The sequence below is a fragment of the Syngnathus floridae genome, chromosome 10 (genome assembly GCF_059516105.1).
Source record: "Syngnathus floridae isolate MCC-2025c chromosome 10, RoL_Sflo_1.0, whole genome shotgun sequence".
NCBI lineage: Eukaryota > Metazoa > Chordata > Actinopteri > Syngnathiformes > Syngnathidae > Syngnathus > Syngnathus floridae.
The window spans coordinates 8,448,837-8,466,955 of NC_142422.1; the positions used below are offsets into that span (position 1 = coordinate 8,448,837).

At 39.9% G+C, this 18,119-nt stretch overlaps 3 protein-coding genes across 4 annotated transcripts; all 3 read left to right on the forward strand.

Annotated features, from left to right (window-relative positions):
• The first annotated feature begins 15 nt into the window (after positions 1–15).
• Positions 16–3,561, forward strand: drc9 (dynein regulatory complex subunit 9). The gene is made up of 10 exons (XM_088387495.1): positions 16–110; positions 647–775; positions 865–893; positions 992–1,114; positions 1,437–1,521; positions 1,611–1,772; positions 2,177–2,251; positions 2,545–2,676; positions 2,764–2,853; positions 3,326–3,561. Exons 1-10 carry the CDS (start codon positions 105–107, stop codon positions 3,440–3,442), a joined length of 948 nt encoding a protein of 315 aa, XP_088243621.1. The 5' UTR covers positions 16–104; the 3' UTR covers positions 3,443–3,561.
• A 338-nt stretch (positions 3,562–3,899) lies between these two features.
• rnf144b (ring finger protein 144B) lies at positions 3,900–11,732 on the forward strand. Of its 2 annotated transcripts, XM_088387890.1 has the most exons (9): positions 3,900–4,135; positions 4,382–4,502; positions 6,278–6,542; positions 7,297–7,401; positions 7,610–7,670; positions 8,242–8,449; positions 9,620–9,752; positions 9,836–9,925; positions 10,932–11,732. In XM_088387890.1, exons 3-9 carry the CDS (start codon positions 6,357–6,359, stop codon positions 11,088–11,090), a joined length of 942 nt encoding a protein of 313 aa, XP_088244016.1. In that variant the 5' UTR covers positions 3,900–4,135; positions 4,382–4,502; positions 6,278–6,356; the 3' UTR covers positions 11,091–11,732. The 2 variants fall into 2 exon arrangements, with proteins under 2 accessions (XP_088244016.1, XP_088244015.1); XM_088387889.1 differs by lacking the exon at positions 4,382–4,502.
• Positions 11,733–12,235: 503 nt separating this feature from the next.
• LOC148392250 (uncharacterized) lies at positions 12,236–18,090 on the forward strand. Its single transcript, XM_088388074.1, has 14 exons — positions 12,236–12,343; positions 12,596–12,672; positions 12,747–12,819; positions 13,768–13,880; positions 13,980–14,005; positions 14,099–14,236; positions 14,484–14,593; positions 14,714–14,809; positions 15,863–15,946; positions 16,255–16,381; positions 16,463–16,568; positions 16,903–17,085; positions 17,153–17,227; positions 17,406–18,090. The coding sequence occupies exons 1-14, from the start codon at positions 12,316–12,318 to the stop codon at positions 17,490–17,492; spliced, it is 1,323 nt and encodes a 440-aa protein (XP_088244200.1). The 5' UTR covers positions 12,236–12,315; the 3' UTR covers positions 17,493–18,090.
• The last annotated feature ends 29 nt before the right edge of the window (positions 18,091–18,119 follow it).

Sequence of the window (18,119 nt, forward strand, 5' to 3'; positions counted from 1 at the left end):
TGATTATAGTCGGTTGTATCACGTGACAGCAGCGTTACCATAGCGACTTAAAAACTCATCTCTCGCCACTGTTTGCTGTTCTGACACTTCACACGCATAACATTATGGAAGTAAGTATGTTATTTTCGCGTTTTTTTTATGATATATTTAAAAATTCACTTTGCATATCATGATTTGATCTCTGTTTATGTCTCTTAGTTTCCACTACCGATCGTGCCCGACGTACAACAGGCTTTCTGTGGAAATATGTGTTTGTTTCATGTTTAATTGCGGATTGACAAATGAAAAATACGTTTCGATTCTTTTTTACCATTCAATAATATGTAATATAATACAATATTTATTTTTCTTTGCCGATTGCCTGAGCAAAATGACGTGGTTCACTGCCACAACAACAACAACAATGATGATGACACTACTACTACTACTACTACTACTACAACTACTACTACTACTACTACTGCTACTACTAATAATAATAATAATAATAATAATAATAATAATAATAATAATAATAATAATAATAATAATAATAATAATAATAATAATAATATGCCCTCCAATGTCTCAAGTTGGCAATGTATCACTTTAAACCCAATCTGTTGGTGGCCCACCTCACTCTGCATAATGGATCCATGTTCTCTAGATGCCTCTGTCCCATGTCCAGAGTCTCAGGCTTGCAGCTGTACTGGAGGAGTGTTCAGACCAGCTGGACATTCTCGAACACGCTCTTACTTTCCAGATTCACAAGGAGTGTAGCACTGAAAAGTCACAGGTGATTATACTGGACAGTCCACACCCAGTAGTCAGCTGTAAATGTAGTGCACACACCCTTGATAATGTGATGGTTGTGTGTGCCTTTAGGCCAGAGTGAAAAAGGTGAAACGAGATTGGTGAGTTCAGACAGAATCTATGACCAATTCAATAAATCGACGAGAATTTGACCTGGACTCAGCTTGTGGATTCTGCTGTGTTTGTTCTGTCTATGCAGTCACTACATCTCACAGCAGGTCTCCAAGCTACAGGCTGAGCTTGAGGAGAAGCACAGCTTCACCTGTCTGTTGCAGGTGGTGGATGGACAGGACCAGGAGAAGAATGCTGAGAGCAACAAAAGGTTCAACACATCATCGAGTGAAAATAATGCTTGCTAAACACCATATGAGAGAATCTTAACAATATTACATTTGGGAATCTGGAATGTAGCACTCATGAGTAGCAGACAGCCCATTCTGTTTAGTGTCACAGTGAGCAGCAGCCTATCACAGGTTCTGTTATGAGAATCACAACAGAAACTGACCTCTGGGCCTCTTCATAAATTATGTACTTTTTATATCATGATGTCATAGGGAATAATTATTATTTTTTTGTCGGGGCACTGTAGTTTTAAACATGTTTTATTAGGTAAGATGAAGTGTGTTGTGTCGTGTTGCCCCCAGAGAGGAGAAGAGGGAGATGGAGAGGAGAAGACGTACACTTCCAAAGCGACAAGAGACACTCGAACAGAAAGTCAATGAATTGAAGGTGAGACAGCACATCTCAATTACCATTGTTTTTGATTTGATGTTGTGAATAAATGTATTTCCAACCTCAACACGTCACCATCTCATTAGGGACTGCAAGAATTGCATGACGATCTCAACGATCGGCTTCGCCGACTTATTGAATCGAATGCTGCAAGAAAGGAACTTGAGGATAGAAGCACGGCGCAGATGCTTCAGAGAACACAAATTGAGATTAAGGAAGCGGAGAAGCGACTTGCAGACAAAGTTGAGGTGAGTGCAGCCGTCCATTATTGTTCCAAGAGCCACTGTTGTATGAGCTAATGATAACGTAACATTTTTCAGGTGCAATCACAATGTGCATATTACATATTCACTGTTAATATTTGCACAAGTTGTTTAGCTAATGAGGTGGCAATTGCACTATATTTAAAATTTCAATTTTTTTTTATTGCCCAATAGTTAATACCTTAAATAAAAGTAGACAACTTTTTTTCTGGTTAGATTGATGTACTTTTGATTGGTGGTTGCTCCTAATTTTTTCATTGGTGTAATTGTGAATATTGCTGCTGCATATGTGAAATGTTAATACATTTGTATGTTAATATAATGCAACAGGATATTATGTTAAACGGAGTTTAAAGCATCTGTTCTCTCTCGCTCTCTTTCTGTCTCAGCTGCTGGAAGACCATTTTAAACTGCAGGAGAGAGTTCATGAGGAAGCAAAGCTCTTTCTGAAAAAACAAAATGCGGTTGGTATTATAAAAACACTGAACAATTGCAATAATGCTACGAGGAATTAATAGAGACATAGTCTGGGCCATGAAATATTTGTTAAATCTGGTTGATGATCAGCAAACCAAGAGATTTCAGTTTGCGTCGAAACGGAAAATAACTCAATCATAGTAAAATACTGATGTAATCAAATCCTCCAACAAAATGCAAATGCAATAGCAAAGGAATGACCTCTTTTTTTGTCTTCAAATGTGTCCAATTTTCCCATGGATCATTCATCCAAGTTCATCGTGTTTCTCTTGCTGAGCAGGAATTACAAGAGAAGCTGCGACAATGGCAGCAGTGCACTGATGAGAACATGCAAGAGAAAGAGAAGCATCTCAACAGCACACGCTACAGAAGAGCAACAAACTTGGAGAAGTTGACAGCAATGCAAAAGAAGGTAAGCAACTAACACAGTCCCCATTTCAAAGTGAAGATGAACAATAATAAGTGTGGGTCAGTATTTTTGTTTCTTTTCTTGTTTTAGTACAGCGAGATGGAAGAGGTGGTGAAGGAGGAAAGGGAAGAGGAGGAGAGACTGCGCCAGCTGGAGCTTAGGAATAAAGCTGCTGTTCAGGTAAAAAACTTTTCATTCATTTGAAAGTTGCCAAACACAGATTTCAAGTGGTCTGTGTGGGTTGTTGGTGTTGTGTGTATGCTTAATGGGTAAATCACAACATTTCTTGGGGTGTGTGGTGTGTGTGTGTGTGTGTGTGTGGGGGGGGGGGTCCATGCTGTTGATATTACAGATGGAGCTATAGCACCCCCTAGCGCCAACCTATCACTTGTGTGCAACAATGAGACTAAAAATATGAATTCACAAAGCAAGCCAATAAACAATACAGTCCCATGATTTTCAAAATGCAGTACTGATGTTCCTCATTTTTTAATTGGTTCACAGTTCACAAAGCTGAAGCAAATTCCCCCTTTTTCTCGCTTGTATACCCCCATGGGTAAACATAATTCACTGTTCACTGTTCCAAACTGTACTTTGGAAGACTTTGTGGAAAGAGAGTGGTGAGTTGACTCGTGTTGTTTGTCCCTCATAGGTCCAGGCCTTCTGGAGAGGCTGCATGGTCCGCAAAGGCTTTGGAATTTATCGGAAAGTAGAAGATAAGAAAAGCAAAAAGAAGAAGGAAGGAAAGAAGAAGAAGAAGAAGAAATGAGTTGCATTTATTTATCTTCTCTCTTGTGTTTTGTGTCTAAATGACCATATCATGGCAAATCAACTTTATTGAGCTTTTAAAAAGCCTCTCCGAAAACAAGCCCTAGTGTGATGCAATTACTTTCTTGTCATTTTTCAATATAAATTTACTTGATCAAGTAAATTAAGCCCACAAAAGTCAATGAATGCATTAGTGGCTGTTGCTTTTTATTTCTTCTAGGCTCAGTACGTTAGATTGGCATCTTCATTGGTTTAATGTTTGCAAAACAAGTCAGAACTCAATTTAACGCAAAAAAAAAAAGTGGTTGTGCAGAGAACACGATTCCCTTTTCTGCGCGCCGCCATCTGGGCAAAATTGGAAATTGGCTGCAAAAGGGGGAGAGAAAAAAAGAAAGAAAAAAAGCTATGAGCGCAGCTTCCTGGCTGCAACGATGACGAGAAACGAAAGGAGGCGTTCTAAAGTATTTTCTCATTCGTGTCTGAACTATCGGCAACATCGAAATGTTGAAACAGTGGGGAAGGGAGCGGCTTACTGCGACCGCTGTTGAATTATTGGGGCTGGTGGAGCGAGCGATAGCGTCAGATGAGGAGCAACTTTGTCGAGCGAGGAGACCTGGCAACACACATTTCGGTGGCAGTGTGTGGAAGAAGCATTGCGGCTGCGGATCTTGACACCGCTTTGGCCTCACGCAAGGTAAGCGGCCCTGCTCGTCACTGAGGATCTATACGGGTGGGCACTGCGTCACTTATTCAATATGAATGCGAACTTGAAGTTTTGACTAACCTTATGCATATTGTAGAAATCATTTTACAGGGCACCTGTGTGTAGTATGGCACTTTTTTCCCTCCCGCGAATCCCCGCATTTTAATATTGGATAGAATTAGTTTGCCCAACCAGTGTGGCAACTGCCTTACCTATCTCGCAATTGATTTCTTGCAGCAATCTGGGGCTGACTATCAAAAGTAGATGCAGATCTGATTCTTGCCCCTTTGGTCACAAATGATTCTCTGTGGCTGGAATGCCACCAGGACCACTGCAATTAACTTCACACCTTATTACGGTAAACTGCCGTCATTACACCCAAGGCAAACAAGTTGAACATTAGTGACATGAATTTCATTTTGGTGTCTTTGCTGGGATTCTATTTTGATTTTTGATATGCATAGCAGTGAAACATCCAAATTCATGTTGAATGTGAAGTTTTATACAAGCAACAATTTACACTTATGAATGATTTCGAATCTTTATTTATTTATTGTTCTTGCTTTTAATCTTAAAAGTTGATCGAATTCAGTACTTGACATGGAACAACCTTTTCCATCTTTGGTTCCACTTAAATGCAGCTATTCAAAATGTCAGGGTTAAAAATGCCAAACTTGAAACTAGTGATTGCAAACAGTGATTATAAACCAGTTTGTGTGTCCTCTTGTTATTTTCCAACTCGGCACATCAAACTATGTGAGTAGCCTGGCTTGATAAGGAGGAAAATGCCAACATGCTTTGATACACCAGTTACAAGGACCCATGCCACCACTGATTGATAACAGATAACAAAAGATCACCTATTTGAAATGTAGGTCACTACTGGCTGGGTTGCCACAAAGTTCTCATCCATTTTCAACAGCTCGATTGTGATTAAACAGGGAAACTTTATGTGATTGTGGCAGGCTACAGCATTTTATCTTGCAATTTCCTTGGTTACGCTACACTGTGTCCAATCATGCTGCAAAGATTATAAAAGCATCATTTCTACACTTGTGGCTTTCTCCTACACCCACGTATTTTTTTTTACACCCCACAAAAATAAGTTGGGACTTTATCATTAGGTGAGACATAATCTAAAACATTGAGTTGAGGCAATTGAGCTCAAGAGGTAGAGTGGTCGCCTCCCAACGTGAAGTTAATAAATTCAATCTTCAGTCACAATGTGGCCATGCATTTTGAAATGTCCTTGAGCAAGACACTGTCACTGAACCCCAGGTTGCTAATGCTGTATGGCATCATCATGTACCTTTCCCATTTTCTACTGTCCAATGCAAAGAAGCCAAAGGAAATTGTATTGTTTATTATAGTATAAAAATGTTGTTGTAGTTGTTTTAATCTTCAGCCTGGGTTCAATGATGACTAGGACCAGAGGTGTGAATCACATGTTGCAATGATAACTCCTGAGGTTCTTTGAAATGCTTTCCTTCTTTTTTTTCTCCTCAAAGTCACAGAGCGTACTTCTGGCCTTATTCAAAGAAGCTCTGTTTTCGGTACTGGTAATGGGTGCTGCAAGAAGTTGATCAGCAAACATTTTTCTTTATGTTTTTAAAAATATCTTTTGGGGGTTTTGATAAGGCCATCGCTGTAAGCAATACCATGAGTCATAATGTTAGTTTAGGGGGCATAATACTAGAATTTAAACAGATCTGATCAGCTATGTGGAGGGATTATTTTAAGTAATGTTTAGGAATTAAGGGTAAATCAGTAACAGCAAATATCTAAAAAAAAACCTGAAGTACTAGAAAACAATAATCCATGTTAAAAATACTTAAAATTTGCTATATACGAGTGATAGAGTGTTTTTTTTTCAAGGTAAATTATTTGAAATCCACTTTTCCAAATGATTATGAAAACCGGTTTAAAACATTGTTAATTGTTGTGAAGAATTCTGTTTCAAGTAAAAATCCACATTAATGCATAAAATTGTTTGGAAATTGGTTTCAATATATTTTGGAACCCAATGCCAATATTTCTCTGTGTGAGATGGGTTAAGGGTGTCTATAAATATTCCACCTAAAGAAGAGACAATTAATTCTGAGCCGCTTCTGTCATCCTGTCAACAACATGTAGGCTACTCCCTTCACTCCCCATTCCCAGAAGAGGAGCTAGAAGCAGCACGGTCATACTTCCCCCACCACCTCACTTCAGCATGATCGACACAAGTTCCACACAGAGCAGGGGGCCAGAGGATTCAGAACCAGAACCGCAACAATCTACCACCATCAATGGCGACCATCAGTCCAGCCTTGATGTTTTCTGCAAGCTATGCCTCTGCGAGCACCCAGCTGCACTCACTAGGGCACTGCACAGCTGTGCATGCGTCTACTGTACAACTGTAAGTAGAACTTAAAATCTTTAATGTCACCTAATATCTTGGCTGTATGTATTTATGCTTTTTTAGTTTGCATTTAGGACCGTACCTGAAACATAAGCTGTTGGTGTTCTTTTGGACCGTGGTCACTGCAGACAAAGAATTGTGCCTCTGTGCTATATTTAGATTGGCGAAAGTGTCTGCCCTCTGCTTATACTGTTGTCCCAACGCACCAGAGAATATGGTGTCACTGTCACTCATTCAGTTTATGATCTCTTATGCGTAAACAGTATCTGCAATCACCTGATAGAAATAAAAAGCAATCGGAAATGTTGATCTTTTTTCCTGCTATAACAAACCTGAAAAAGGAAATGAATTAGCTTTGATAAACTGTATATAACTTTGTTATCTCAGTTGTTGAAAGATAAAAAACTTTTTTCTTCCTCAGTTCGGGGAATTTTACAGGATGGTGTTTTTTGAATATTTTCTAAAGAAGAAGTCGATTTAATCTGCGATGTTACCCAAGAAGAGACATTTTGTAACCTATTTTATGTTCCTCAAATCAGTCTGCGTTTGGCCAACTCAATGCTTACACATGACTTCTAAATGATATTTTTTGCAGAAGTTTTAAAAGTGATCTACTCTTCATTATATAGCAATTATTTGACCGTGCACTTAACATGCATGCGCAATAAGCCATCTGTGCAAAGGTACCTTGTTCTATTTAATATCATGATTATAATAATTAAAACTGGTGTGATATTTTTTTTCCCTGTAGTGTCTGCAGCAGTATGTTCAACTGACCATCAAGGAGGGTGGGGGGGCACCCATCACTTGCCCTGATATGGCCTGCAGAAACACTGGCGTGCTACTTGACTCTGAGGTATTCCTTGACAGTCAAAACAAGGGAAACTAAAATGAAGTTGCTGTGCAGATTATGATTATTTTTAAAATAATGTGTGCCATAGGATTAATGTTAACATGTTAAATTAATGACAGGATAAAATATATTTTTTGTAAATTAATTTCATTTAAAGATGAAGTAATAGCAAAAGTATTTCAAAACAAGGTTATTCTGTGTGTGTTTTCAGATATCTGAATTGGCCTCTGCTGATCAGACTGAACTATACGAGCGCTTGAAGTTTGAAAGAGGTGGGTAGTATCGTACTGTTGTGCAAGTGTGTTGATGCCAGGTGACAGGCATGGTGCTACTTGAGGTCGCACATTAGCCCGAGGCTACACCAAGTAGCACCACTGAGCCTCACATTCTTGGGATGTTGTGTTTGGGCTGCCTGCTCCCACCCCCCTTCTCGTCTTTGCCCCAGCCTGCTGAATCTTACAGAAACTTCTGTTTTAGTTTGTAAGCATTTCTAAACAGAGTTTGCTCTTCCAGTAAAGCTTGCAGCTGTACTCATCATTGTGGCCAATGAATTCCCAATAGGTTATGCAAAAGACTATTTCCAGAATGTCAACTGCCTTTATTACTATCTACTGTCATGTCAGGTCATTTGCTATTTTACAATACCCAAGTTGTAAATTCATTACACTACTTCTGCATTAGGTTTGCGTTAAAAAACAAGATTTCAGGAATTTAGTGTTGTGGGGGGAACTGGAACGTATTAAAGGAATTCCAATTTATTTTAATAGGGCAATTTTATTTGATATAAGTGGAGCTACACTACAAGCTTGGTCAGGGAACCAATACCACTTGTGCTGTCCGCAGGAGTAAAGCTGGATCCTAATAAGACCTGGTGTCCGGCGCTTGAATGCCAAGCTGTGTGCGACCTGCCGCCGAGCTCCGAAGGCCAGCCCTCCGCTGTGCCGTGTCCCACTTGTCACACCATCTTCTGCTCCGGCTGCAGAGGACTCTGGCAGGGGAGCCATACATGCCCCGAGCGCCAAACCATGATGTCACACTTTCATGAAAACAGGTCAGTCAGACAGGCCTAGAAGCAGAAGCGCTATGTGAGCGAAAGATGAGTGAGGATTAAGCAAAGTAACACTTGTATGTGTTTGCGATGTTGACTCTTAACTTTTCCATTAGTTAGTGCACGTTTTTAGAAACACTCTGCTCCAACTTTGTTTTTGCTCGCTGAGCTGCGACCGCCAGACTGATTTATATCACTTGGCTAATATTGTGATTCCATTGTGCTTGAACTGAAGGGAGGAAGGGAGGAGGGCATGTTGGACTTCTCCCTGTACAGAAGGAGCCTGTGTACTGCAGTGAAGCAGACTGTTCTGCTCGTTTGATCGAACAAGAATTCATTGAGCTGGTCCAGAACAAATACTTGAACAATGAGAGAGTTTTAATGCTAATTTATGCAACACATCACCAAATTTTGGCTGGCCTCCCCAGTAAAACCTTTGAAAATTATGCTCCATCAGGTTCAGATCAGGTGACTGATGACGGCGACCGCAGCAACACACGCAAGCAAAAATCTACCAGCATATATAGCCCAAACGATAGCATCGTTGTTTTAGCAGTTTGGAGTTTTGACACACAAAAAGGTTTCGTAAATACCCCTTCCTGGACAACCCGTTTTAAAATTCTCGTGTATTGTTCAGCTCTGTTCACTACTGACTTACTAATAGCAGTGTTGACAAAAATAATTTTGTATGCAAACTTGTCCAAAGTTCAATTCACAAATTTAAACTAGTTCAGTTCATAGTTCACAGTTTAGACTTTGGTCTAGTCCAGTGACACATATTAGAAGTGCAAACATACCCTGATGTGTCTGAAACTGTGAATATCTGTCATATTCATGTTGGGCCTTGCTCGTGCCCTGTGATTGACAGGTGACCAGTCAAAGCTGTACCCCACTTCTGAGCAGATAAAAAAAATTGCTATTATAGAGCAGCCGTTCAAACTCTACTAGACGTTGCCCATGATGTGCTGTGGCCTGTATTGTGTACTCACTGCTCAGAATACCCCTGTCATACCTCCAACCCCCAAAATAAATAAATGAGCACAGACTCGACACAGTGCCACTAAATTCACATACTCATGAGGCTTCCGCGACTCTAAACTCGCCCCCATTCACATTGCAGCGTTTGACATCCTTTGTCTTTCTTTCTAACCACATTTGCGGGGATCGGCGCAGCGGCGACTCTGACGCTGCCATCAAACAGTGCCCCGTGTGTGGCATCTACATTGAGCGGAACCAGGGCTGTGCGCAAATGCTGTGCAAGAGCTGCAAACACACCTTCTGTTGGTACTGTCTACAGAATTTGGATGTGAGTGTTGTAAAAAAAAAAAAAAAAAAAAAAAGTACTTTTCGGATGTCTTTCTTGTCTCAATGTGTGTCTTGTAATTGCAGAGTGACATTTTCCTCAGGCATTACGATAAAGGGCCTTGCAGGAATAAACTCGGCCACTCCCGAGCCTCGGTTATGTGGAACCGAACGCAGGTACAGATGAGTACAGTAATTGTCATTCATGTACAAAGGCTTGCCAGGTAGCAAAATTTGGTCTCTGTGAAAAAAATGCAGGACAAAGCACTGCACCCTGGCGTAGTTTACTGAGTTGACACTAATGAAGCTGATGTTCCTTAATTTTCCAAAAACATGTTACGTGATTTTAAGGATTTATTGTAAATTCCCATGTACTCAATTAGCCCTTCATCAGACATTAATCTGAGATAATCCCTAAAATCCCACATTCTTGCCCTCATTTCATGGCGCAGAGTCAAAAAAACTATTTAGCAACTAACTTTCTGACTGCGTCCTGCTGTGATGGTGCAACTAACTGAAGATTTACTGTGCTTTTGAGAGTTCTTACAAGTATCATACACAAGGCATCCAGTCAAGCTAACTCATTTTCTAATGCCATTCAACGCCCCTGGGCCAGAGAGTTTGCAAAGTTGCACAAGTACAAGAGTGCACTTCATCTTGTGATTGGGTTACTTCCTTGCCGAACAGGTTTTAGAAGCCGCAAATCTATTTGGAGCCATCTACTGTCATCATGACAATTACATGCCTTGTAAAAGACATTCGATTGCTTCATACTGTCAGAGGAGGTTTACTTTAAATCTTGCCTTGATTTTGTCTGATGAAGACAGGAATGTTTGTCTGTAGTTACCTTTCTCTTTGTAAACTGCCCTTTTCCCAGATTACAGTGGATTTTATGATTATTCTGTTATTGCAGAAAGTCTCTGTTTGGCACTACAGTTCACATTCTCAAAACGATCATGAGGTGAAGTTCACAATGCTGCACAGAATGTGTTGTCAATGAACCCGTGTCAGATTCACGTGTCAAAGAAATGATCGTCAGTATGGCTATTTATGCGTTCCAAATATGCAAAACACAACAGGGAACCTTGCTGTTGCACCTTTTGACATTATTAGAGTATTTGATGTACAGTATATTTTAGTGTCACCTTGTCAATCTGACCATTGTTGCCATGTTGCCCTTCAGGTGGCAGGAATCTTGGTTGGGGTAAGCATTGTGATGCTGATTACCTCTCCATTCCTCTTGCTGGCCTCCCCGTGCATCCTGTGCTGCCTCTGCAAGCCCTGCAAAGTAAAGAAGAAGAAAAGAAAGAAGGACTTGAGTCTGCCAGACCCCTCCACATAGCAGCTTGCCTATTGTGCCCTGCACCAAACTCTAGCAGCTAGAGGAATCATGGACTCCATCAGACTGGATATGCTGTACATTACTAAACCAAATGTGGGCTTTGACAGTCAATAAGTACACACAATCAGCACCTGAAACTATTCAGTGGGAATATTATACATGGAACTATAAATTACCACTGACTCATGAGCATTATGCCAGAAGAGTGGTAATAACTAGAAAGCGGCAAATTTTGCACTCACGCATTTCAACCGCCTCTTAGTGTGTGTGCGAAGTATCACGATGCCAAGTGAGAGGTGCTGCACTTACTGTGCCTGGTTCTGGCTTGCATTTGTTTGCCTTTCTATTATTGTATGCACATACATTGCTTAGAATGTAGAAGTTGGTGAGTAAAGTCAAGAGGAGGAAAGATAACTTTCCCATGTGCACCTTATTCTGCAGTGAAACAAGATGGGGCTTCAATAGTGCACAACAATCTATCCCATTTAAAATATATAAAATGTAAATATTCATTAATTTGCTGATGGTTAGGTACTGCTTCACCTAAGGAAAATTCATACTTTATATCTTAAGTAGATCTTTTTATTGATGTTTCAGCATCACATTTTCTAAAAATGGAATAAAAACACTGCATTGACTCTGTATTTTGGTATTGTGTCATTTTTATCAGTTCATGAATCCTGCTTGTCAGTGTTGACATGAAAAAGGAGAAACTGATCTGGTATGTCAAGGTTCTTCAATAAGGGATAACATTGTAGAAGCCATGCATTATGCAAAACAAACTGAAATGCATACATACAGTACATGTCTGAACTGGTGTTTGTAGTGTTTGCAGTTTCAAAGACCAAGTTTTTTTAAATGTGGGTGTGGCTGAGTAGAAACTAAACCCACACTGCCTGTAACGAAACTAGTTGAATGTAGCATTTCACTATCAGTCATTCCCTCACCAATACTGCCATTTAAATGTCCATAAATCACTGCTCTGGATTTCTCAGTCTCTTCATTCTATATTTTACAAGTAAGGCGTAACCTCTAATAAACAGTGAAAATGACCTGGATTTTAAAGCTTTAGCCTCCACATAATCTAATGCTCTTGTAATTTTAAGATTCAAAACAACCATTACAATGAATCTGGCGCCACCCTGTGGTCATCTACTGAACTACTTCAGGAAAGTGGCACGTCAACAAACTTGCAAAAGTTAGCAGCCGTAATCGTCGTGATTCAATGGCGTCTCAGCAGGAATTCTTTGCTGGTAAAAACACTTGTTACAGAATTTAACACGCATTGTAAACTCACATGTGTTGGATTTTTCGATTACATTAATTATTTGACGAGGCTGCAAACACGAACGCCGAAACCAATTGAATGGTATACTTCATACGCTTTTTGTCTGAGCCTTGTCTTGAATCTTTCACACGCAAATTCGTGTGACTGGAGATATGTGCTTTTATTGTCTGCCTGGTATGTTTTTCGATATGCGGAGTGAAACATTTCTGCTGACTAGGGATTCCCAAGATCCCATATGTTGCTGGTGCTGGGGCAGAAGATGTCATGTGCTTCAAACACTACAATGCACAGGAGGTACAGACGGGTGCAGGACGTTAACATGCATGCATATGTGATTTAAACCTCCACTGTGTCGTTCTCATGTGCAGGTTCTTATGGGGAAAACGATGGAGGACTGGCTGAGATTCTCAGTCTGCTACTGGCACACTTTTTGTGGCACTGGTATTGTAACAATTTGCAAAATGCAATGACATGCCAAGACACTGACCACACTTGCATAAATACAAGAGCTCAGTTTAAAATGCATGCAGGAGCTCAGTTAAAAATTCATACAGTTTTTAGTTTTACTGCAGCGATTCCCAATCATTTGCAATATGTGTCACGGATCGGATGGAGCAGGGAGACCAAATGCAGCTTGGACAAGGGTTTATTGAGCAAACTCAAAAGGCAAACTGACACAAAAACAATTACTGGACTGACTGACCGGGACGTGAGACAAGACTACAGACGTGACGACATCAAGACATGACGACAACAATGATCCGACCGGCAGTGAGGGGCAGACAGGACTTAAATACAAAACAGGTAACAAGAGGCAGGTGACTGGTTAGTTACATTGAGGTGACACAGGAGGGGAGGGGCGACATGAACAGAAACCATGGCAACCTAGACACATAGCAAAACTGGGGACGAGACGTGACAATGTGGAAATGGATGGATGAAGTTATCACTTTGTAGCATGAATACAGTCACCATCAAGTTGTTTTAAAATTGATTTTAGAATAGGCGAAGACTTCAACCAAATACCTTTTCCTTCTGCAATACAAAATGAAAACTGCAGAAAAAAAAGTAAATAAAAGTGAAAAGAAATATATAAAACATTTGATTAAAAAAATACAAAAAAACAAAAAAAGATGTAATTTGAAATATGTAGCAAAATAAATGTGGAAATTATACAAAAATAAATTAAATACAATCAAAACGGTTTTAATTTTTTTTAGTTTTGCTTTTATTTTCACATTTATTCATTTTGGCAATTGATTTCATCCATAACCTGTGCCTGTAATGTACTGGCCTGACTGTAATTTAGCTTTTGTTTCAGGATTTTGCATTCTTTTACTGCATGTGCTGTTTTTAAAGACTGTGTAACACAGTTGTTTGGGACTGCAGGTGCTGATCCTTTTGGTTTTCCAACGCTACTTCGGGCCTGGAATGAAGGCTCTCCCTTGGAAGCAGCCAAGAAGCGACTGCAGGCTGCTTTTGAGTTTTTTACCAAGATTGGCGTAAGGGAATTCAACATCTTCCTAAAATCTGACCTGAACAAAGTTGATTGGCTGAAATCCTGCGAGTTTACTTTTTGTCACATCTGCATGTTTTCACAGGTGAAATATTACACATTTCATGACAGGTAACGGACCTAACATAACATGACCCTCTGCGCAGCAAAGGTAAACAAACGTGGCTAAACAGCCTTATTTTTTAAAAAATATCTTCCTTTTAGAGACATGGCACCTGAGGGCTCCACCCTGGAGGAGTCAAACAAGAATCTGGATGAAATCACAGATTTAGCTCTTAAATTACAGAACCAGACTGGAATCAAAGTGCTGTGGGTGACCTGCAACCTCTTTGCCCATCCAAGGTCTGTGCAATGTGAATTTAGACAGTATTTAGTTCTTGATAGTTTTTTGGCGTACTGAAATAAGTAACTGAAACCGTTTTTTGCTTCCTAAAATCACCTGTCTTCGACTTGACAGAGCTCAGTGTGACTTTGGACAACGAGGACCCTGTTGGGGAATTTCTCAAATATTTGTATTTTGATTTGTTGGATTGATATGCGTCACAATTGAGATGTTATAGTTGATGGCGGTTCTAATTGTATTTGGCAGATACATGAATGGTGCAGCCACCAACCCAGACTGTCACGTTCTGGCCTACGCTGGTGCGCAAGTCAAGAAGGGGCTTGATGTTGCCAAGAAGCTGGGTGCAGAAAACTTTGGTATTAGACATAATGAACTATCAACATATACATGAATGAACCAAAAATGTTTGAGCCATTCACCAATTAATGTCCTACATTTGTAAACAAATTTCTAAACAATTGTATTTTTGTTCTTAGTGTTTTGGGGAGGAAGGGAGGGTTTCCTCTCTGTCCATAATACTGATGTTGCTGCAGAACTGAAACATATGGCCAACTTCTTCAAAATGGCTGTCAGTAAGTCAATATACTCACGAAACCCTGCATATGGTGCATGAGCACAATCTGTCACGGAACGGGTGGAGCAGGGTGACCAAGTGCAGCTTGGACCAGGGTCTATTGAAGGGAAAACAAACTCAACAAACAAACAGAATCAGCAAACTGACACAACTTATCAAAACAATAACTGGACTGACCGACCGGGACGTGAGACAAGAAGACAACATACGCGAAGACATCAAACATGACAACATCAATGACCCGAACGGGAGTGAGGGGCAGACAGGACTTAAATACACGACAGGTAACAAGAGGCAGGTGAGAATGATCACACTAGTCATGGAGACACAGGAGGGGAGGGGCGAGCACACAGGCACACGGACAGAAACTAAGACAATATGCACATAATAAAACAACCAGGGACGAGACGTGACACAATCTAATGAAATCCAACACAACATAACAGCTGCCATCTAAAGGTCATCCATGCATTATTTAATACTGTCAACTAAAGTTGATACATACTAATAAACTACTAGAGTGGATTAAAAAGCTGCACTGTATCACTAAAGTTGGTACATACTAGTAAACTATTAGGGTGGATAAGAAGCTGCATTGTATGTATCCCAAGGTCTATTGGGCATTCTTTGCATCTTAGTGCCTTATGAATCCAATATGTATTAGAATCACGCTGAACAGAAAGAACCCCCAAAGTATAATCGGGCATGTTTATGACCTACTGATATAAGGCAAAACTGATTTCCACATAATTTTAAATATATGGTGGGTGCATGAAACTAGGGAGAACCCGTTTTGTTTTGGTGAGGGTAAAAACAAAAAAAAAACTCTGTGGAGATGCAAAAAAGAGAGGAAAAAAAAAAGTACTTCAGATATTTTAATTTGGACTAAGTGGGCCAGCGACCAACCGGATCTAAGGTGCAACACCAATAAGTTGTTCTATGATGTCATACATTTTCCAAAGTTGAAATGTCATGCTCAAGATTTCGCACGGGATTGATGAATGAAAATGGATGTTTCTCTGTGTCTGTTTGACGTGCTTGCTATCACCAGAATACAAAGAGAAGATTGGGTTAAAGTGCCAGTTTCTGATTGAGCCAAAGCCAAAGGAGCCCTGTAAACACCAATATGACTACGGTAAGATGTTCAACTTGTATGCGAGCAACTCACCCTACAGGTTTTTCCAGTCGGCCAGCTGGTGATTTTAGTGTTGCGAGCCAACGTTTTTATTGCGAGCAAGCTCCAGATCGTGAAGTGAAAAAGGAGCGCAGCATTCTTAACCCATGAACTTTCCACTGTATATTTATGTTATTGTTGTTTCATGTTTTTATATTTTACAATATTATTAAAAACAAGACCAAATCATCGCGGTAGTTTATTTGGGGGGACCTGTAATGGATTAATGGCATTACGAATTTCCTTCTCATATCTGTTTCCCTCCATAGATGCAATGAGCGTCTTAGGATTTCTCAAGCATTATGGTCTGGAACACGACTTTAAGTTGAACATCGAGCCCAACCACACCACCTTGGCGGGACACTCATATGAACACGACATTGTCATGGCCTCTGCGTGAGACACCTCAACCATCTTGCACCATACTTCATGTGAGCCTCCTTTAGCTTAGCAGCTCAATACTTTGCCTCTTGTCAGTTTTGGTATGCTGGGTTCGGTTGATGCCAACACTGGTTCCCCTGACCTCGGCTGGGACACTGACCAGTTCCCAATGGACATCAAAAACACAACTTTGGTCATGAAGGTGATAGTTTCAGACTCTCAGTCATTCTCAGATTTTTGCTATGCAGTTCAGTTTTGCTCTCAGCAACTAGTATGCTTTTTTTAAAATTCAAATCCAGTTCTATTGTTTGAATTGCCTTACTTGTTGTTCCTTTAATGGGTGATTTTATAGACAAGCACAATGTGATGAATAACATTTTCCACTATGCAATCAAACCATAGAATCTAATTGGCAAGTTTTGCTGTTGAAGAGTTTCGTGAAAGATCAAGTAATTGCGTAGTCACGATTTGCTGTTTCGTGTCCTCACACTGTTTGGCTTGCTGAAATGTATCCATAAGTGTCACCACCTCTCCAGACCATCATTGAACAAGGTGGCCTGCAACCTGGAGGCCTGAACTTTGATGCCAAGGTGCGCAGAGAGTCCACTGACCCGGAGGACTTATTCATCGCTCACATCGGAGCCATGGATGCTTTTGCTCGAGGACTCAGGAATGCTGTTTCCATCCATGAAGATGGGCTAATTGCAAACATGGTCAAGGTATGCTCTCTCATGGGAAATTTTCAGACATGCCTTTTGGCCTTTTCTAACTGGATTATTCGGACAGGAGCGATACTCAAGCTTCAGCCAAGGCATTGGACTGAAAGTGGAAGAAGGTTCTGCTACTTTGGAGGAGATGGAGGTACGTAAAAGTCCAAACTGCCCTTGCCTATCTTCACATATTGTCCATTGATGTTGCTATGTTTTTAGTTTTACACTAATATAACCAATTTGTATGGAAATTTATTTTATTGGGACATTCCATAAGTTTTTTTGGGGGGGGATTTATTATCAAATATTAATGTTATGTTTTATTCTAGGCTTTTATCAAGCAGAATGGTGAGCCAAAATCAACATCTGGGAAACAAGAAAAATATGAATCCATCTTTAATTACTATGTGAAATAAAGAGTCATCCTTGCTCATTGAAAACAAAGTAATTAAATTGTGTTAAAGCCGCTCCTCAAAGCTCAAAGAGCACATTAAGTTGATTGTAACATGTAATTATCTTGTTTATAATAATAGTAAGACAGTCCTGGGTGTGATGCAGAACATTAAAAGCACATTAAATGCTCCTTTATTGTTGTTTATTAACTAGCTCAATTAGTGTTATGAAAAGTGATACAAACACATTCACAGTACAAGTTCATGGACATTCAATTGGGTCCAGCACATGCTACTGTTATCCTTTCAAATGTTATTTTATATTTAATATGGTTGCATAGTTTCCTGAATGTGTAGAAGTAAACATGTCTAATAATTCTCAGACTAATCATTTTGGAGTAATTTTGGAGTAATTTCTTCTTGACTAATCAGTTTCTTTGGCCTGCCCGATGGGATAGATTTGAGCCCTTTCCATTAAAAAGTATTTGAACAATATCATTTCCCACTTTTAATTCAAAGTCATTCATTACATACCACCCTCTGAACCACTTCTGCTTAGGAGCTCAGTGTAAGTGGATTTGTTTTATATCTTCATAAGATTAAAATGATTTAACAAATGAAACCTGTACTCCTTGCTTTCATGTTTTGGGT

What these genes read in the sequence shown, in the direction of transcription:
- drc9 (XM_088387495.1), top strand. An exon ending in TTCTGAAAAAACAAAATGCG is followed by an intron (nt 2,252 to 2,544) that starts GTTGGTATTATA and finishes CTTGCTGAGCAG; the next exon opens with GAATTACAAGAGAAGCTGCG. An exon ending in GGAATAAAGCTGCTGTTCAG is followed by an intron (nt 2,854 to 3,325) that starts GTAAAAAACTTT and finishes TGTCCCTCATAG; the next exon opens with GTCCAGGCCTTCTGGAGAGG.
- rnf144b (XM_088387890.1), top strand. Translation starts at nt 6,357, where the DNA reads ATGATCGACACAAGTTCCACACAGAGCAGGGGGCCAGAGGATTCAGAA. An exon ending in GCGCTTGAAGTTTGAAAGAG is followed by an intron (nt 7,671 to 8,241) that starts GTGGGTAGTATC and finishes TGCTGTCCGCAG; the next exon opens with GAGTAAAGCTGGATCCTAAT. An exon ending in ACTGTCTACAGAATTTGGAT is followed by an intron (nt 9,753 to 9,835) that starts GTGAGTGTTGTA and finishes TTGTAATTGCAG; the next exon opens with AGTGACATTTTCCTCAGGCA.
- LOC148392250 (XM_088388074.1), top strand. Translation starts at nt 12,316, where the DNA reads ATGGCGTCTCAGCAGGAATTCTTTGCTG. An exon ending in GCTGGGTGCAGAAAACTTTG is followed by an intron (nt 14,594 to 14,713) that starts GTATTAGACATA and finishes TTTTGTTCTTAG; the next exon opens with TGTTTTGGGGAGGAAGGGAG. An exon ending in CTTCTTCAAAATGGCTGTCA is followed by an intron (nt 14,810 to 15,862) that starts GTAAGTCAATAT and finishes TGCTATCACCAG; the next exon opens with AATACAAAGAGAAGATTGGG.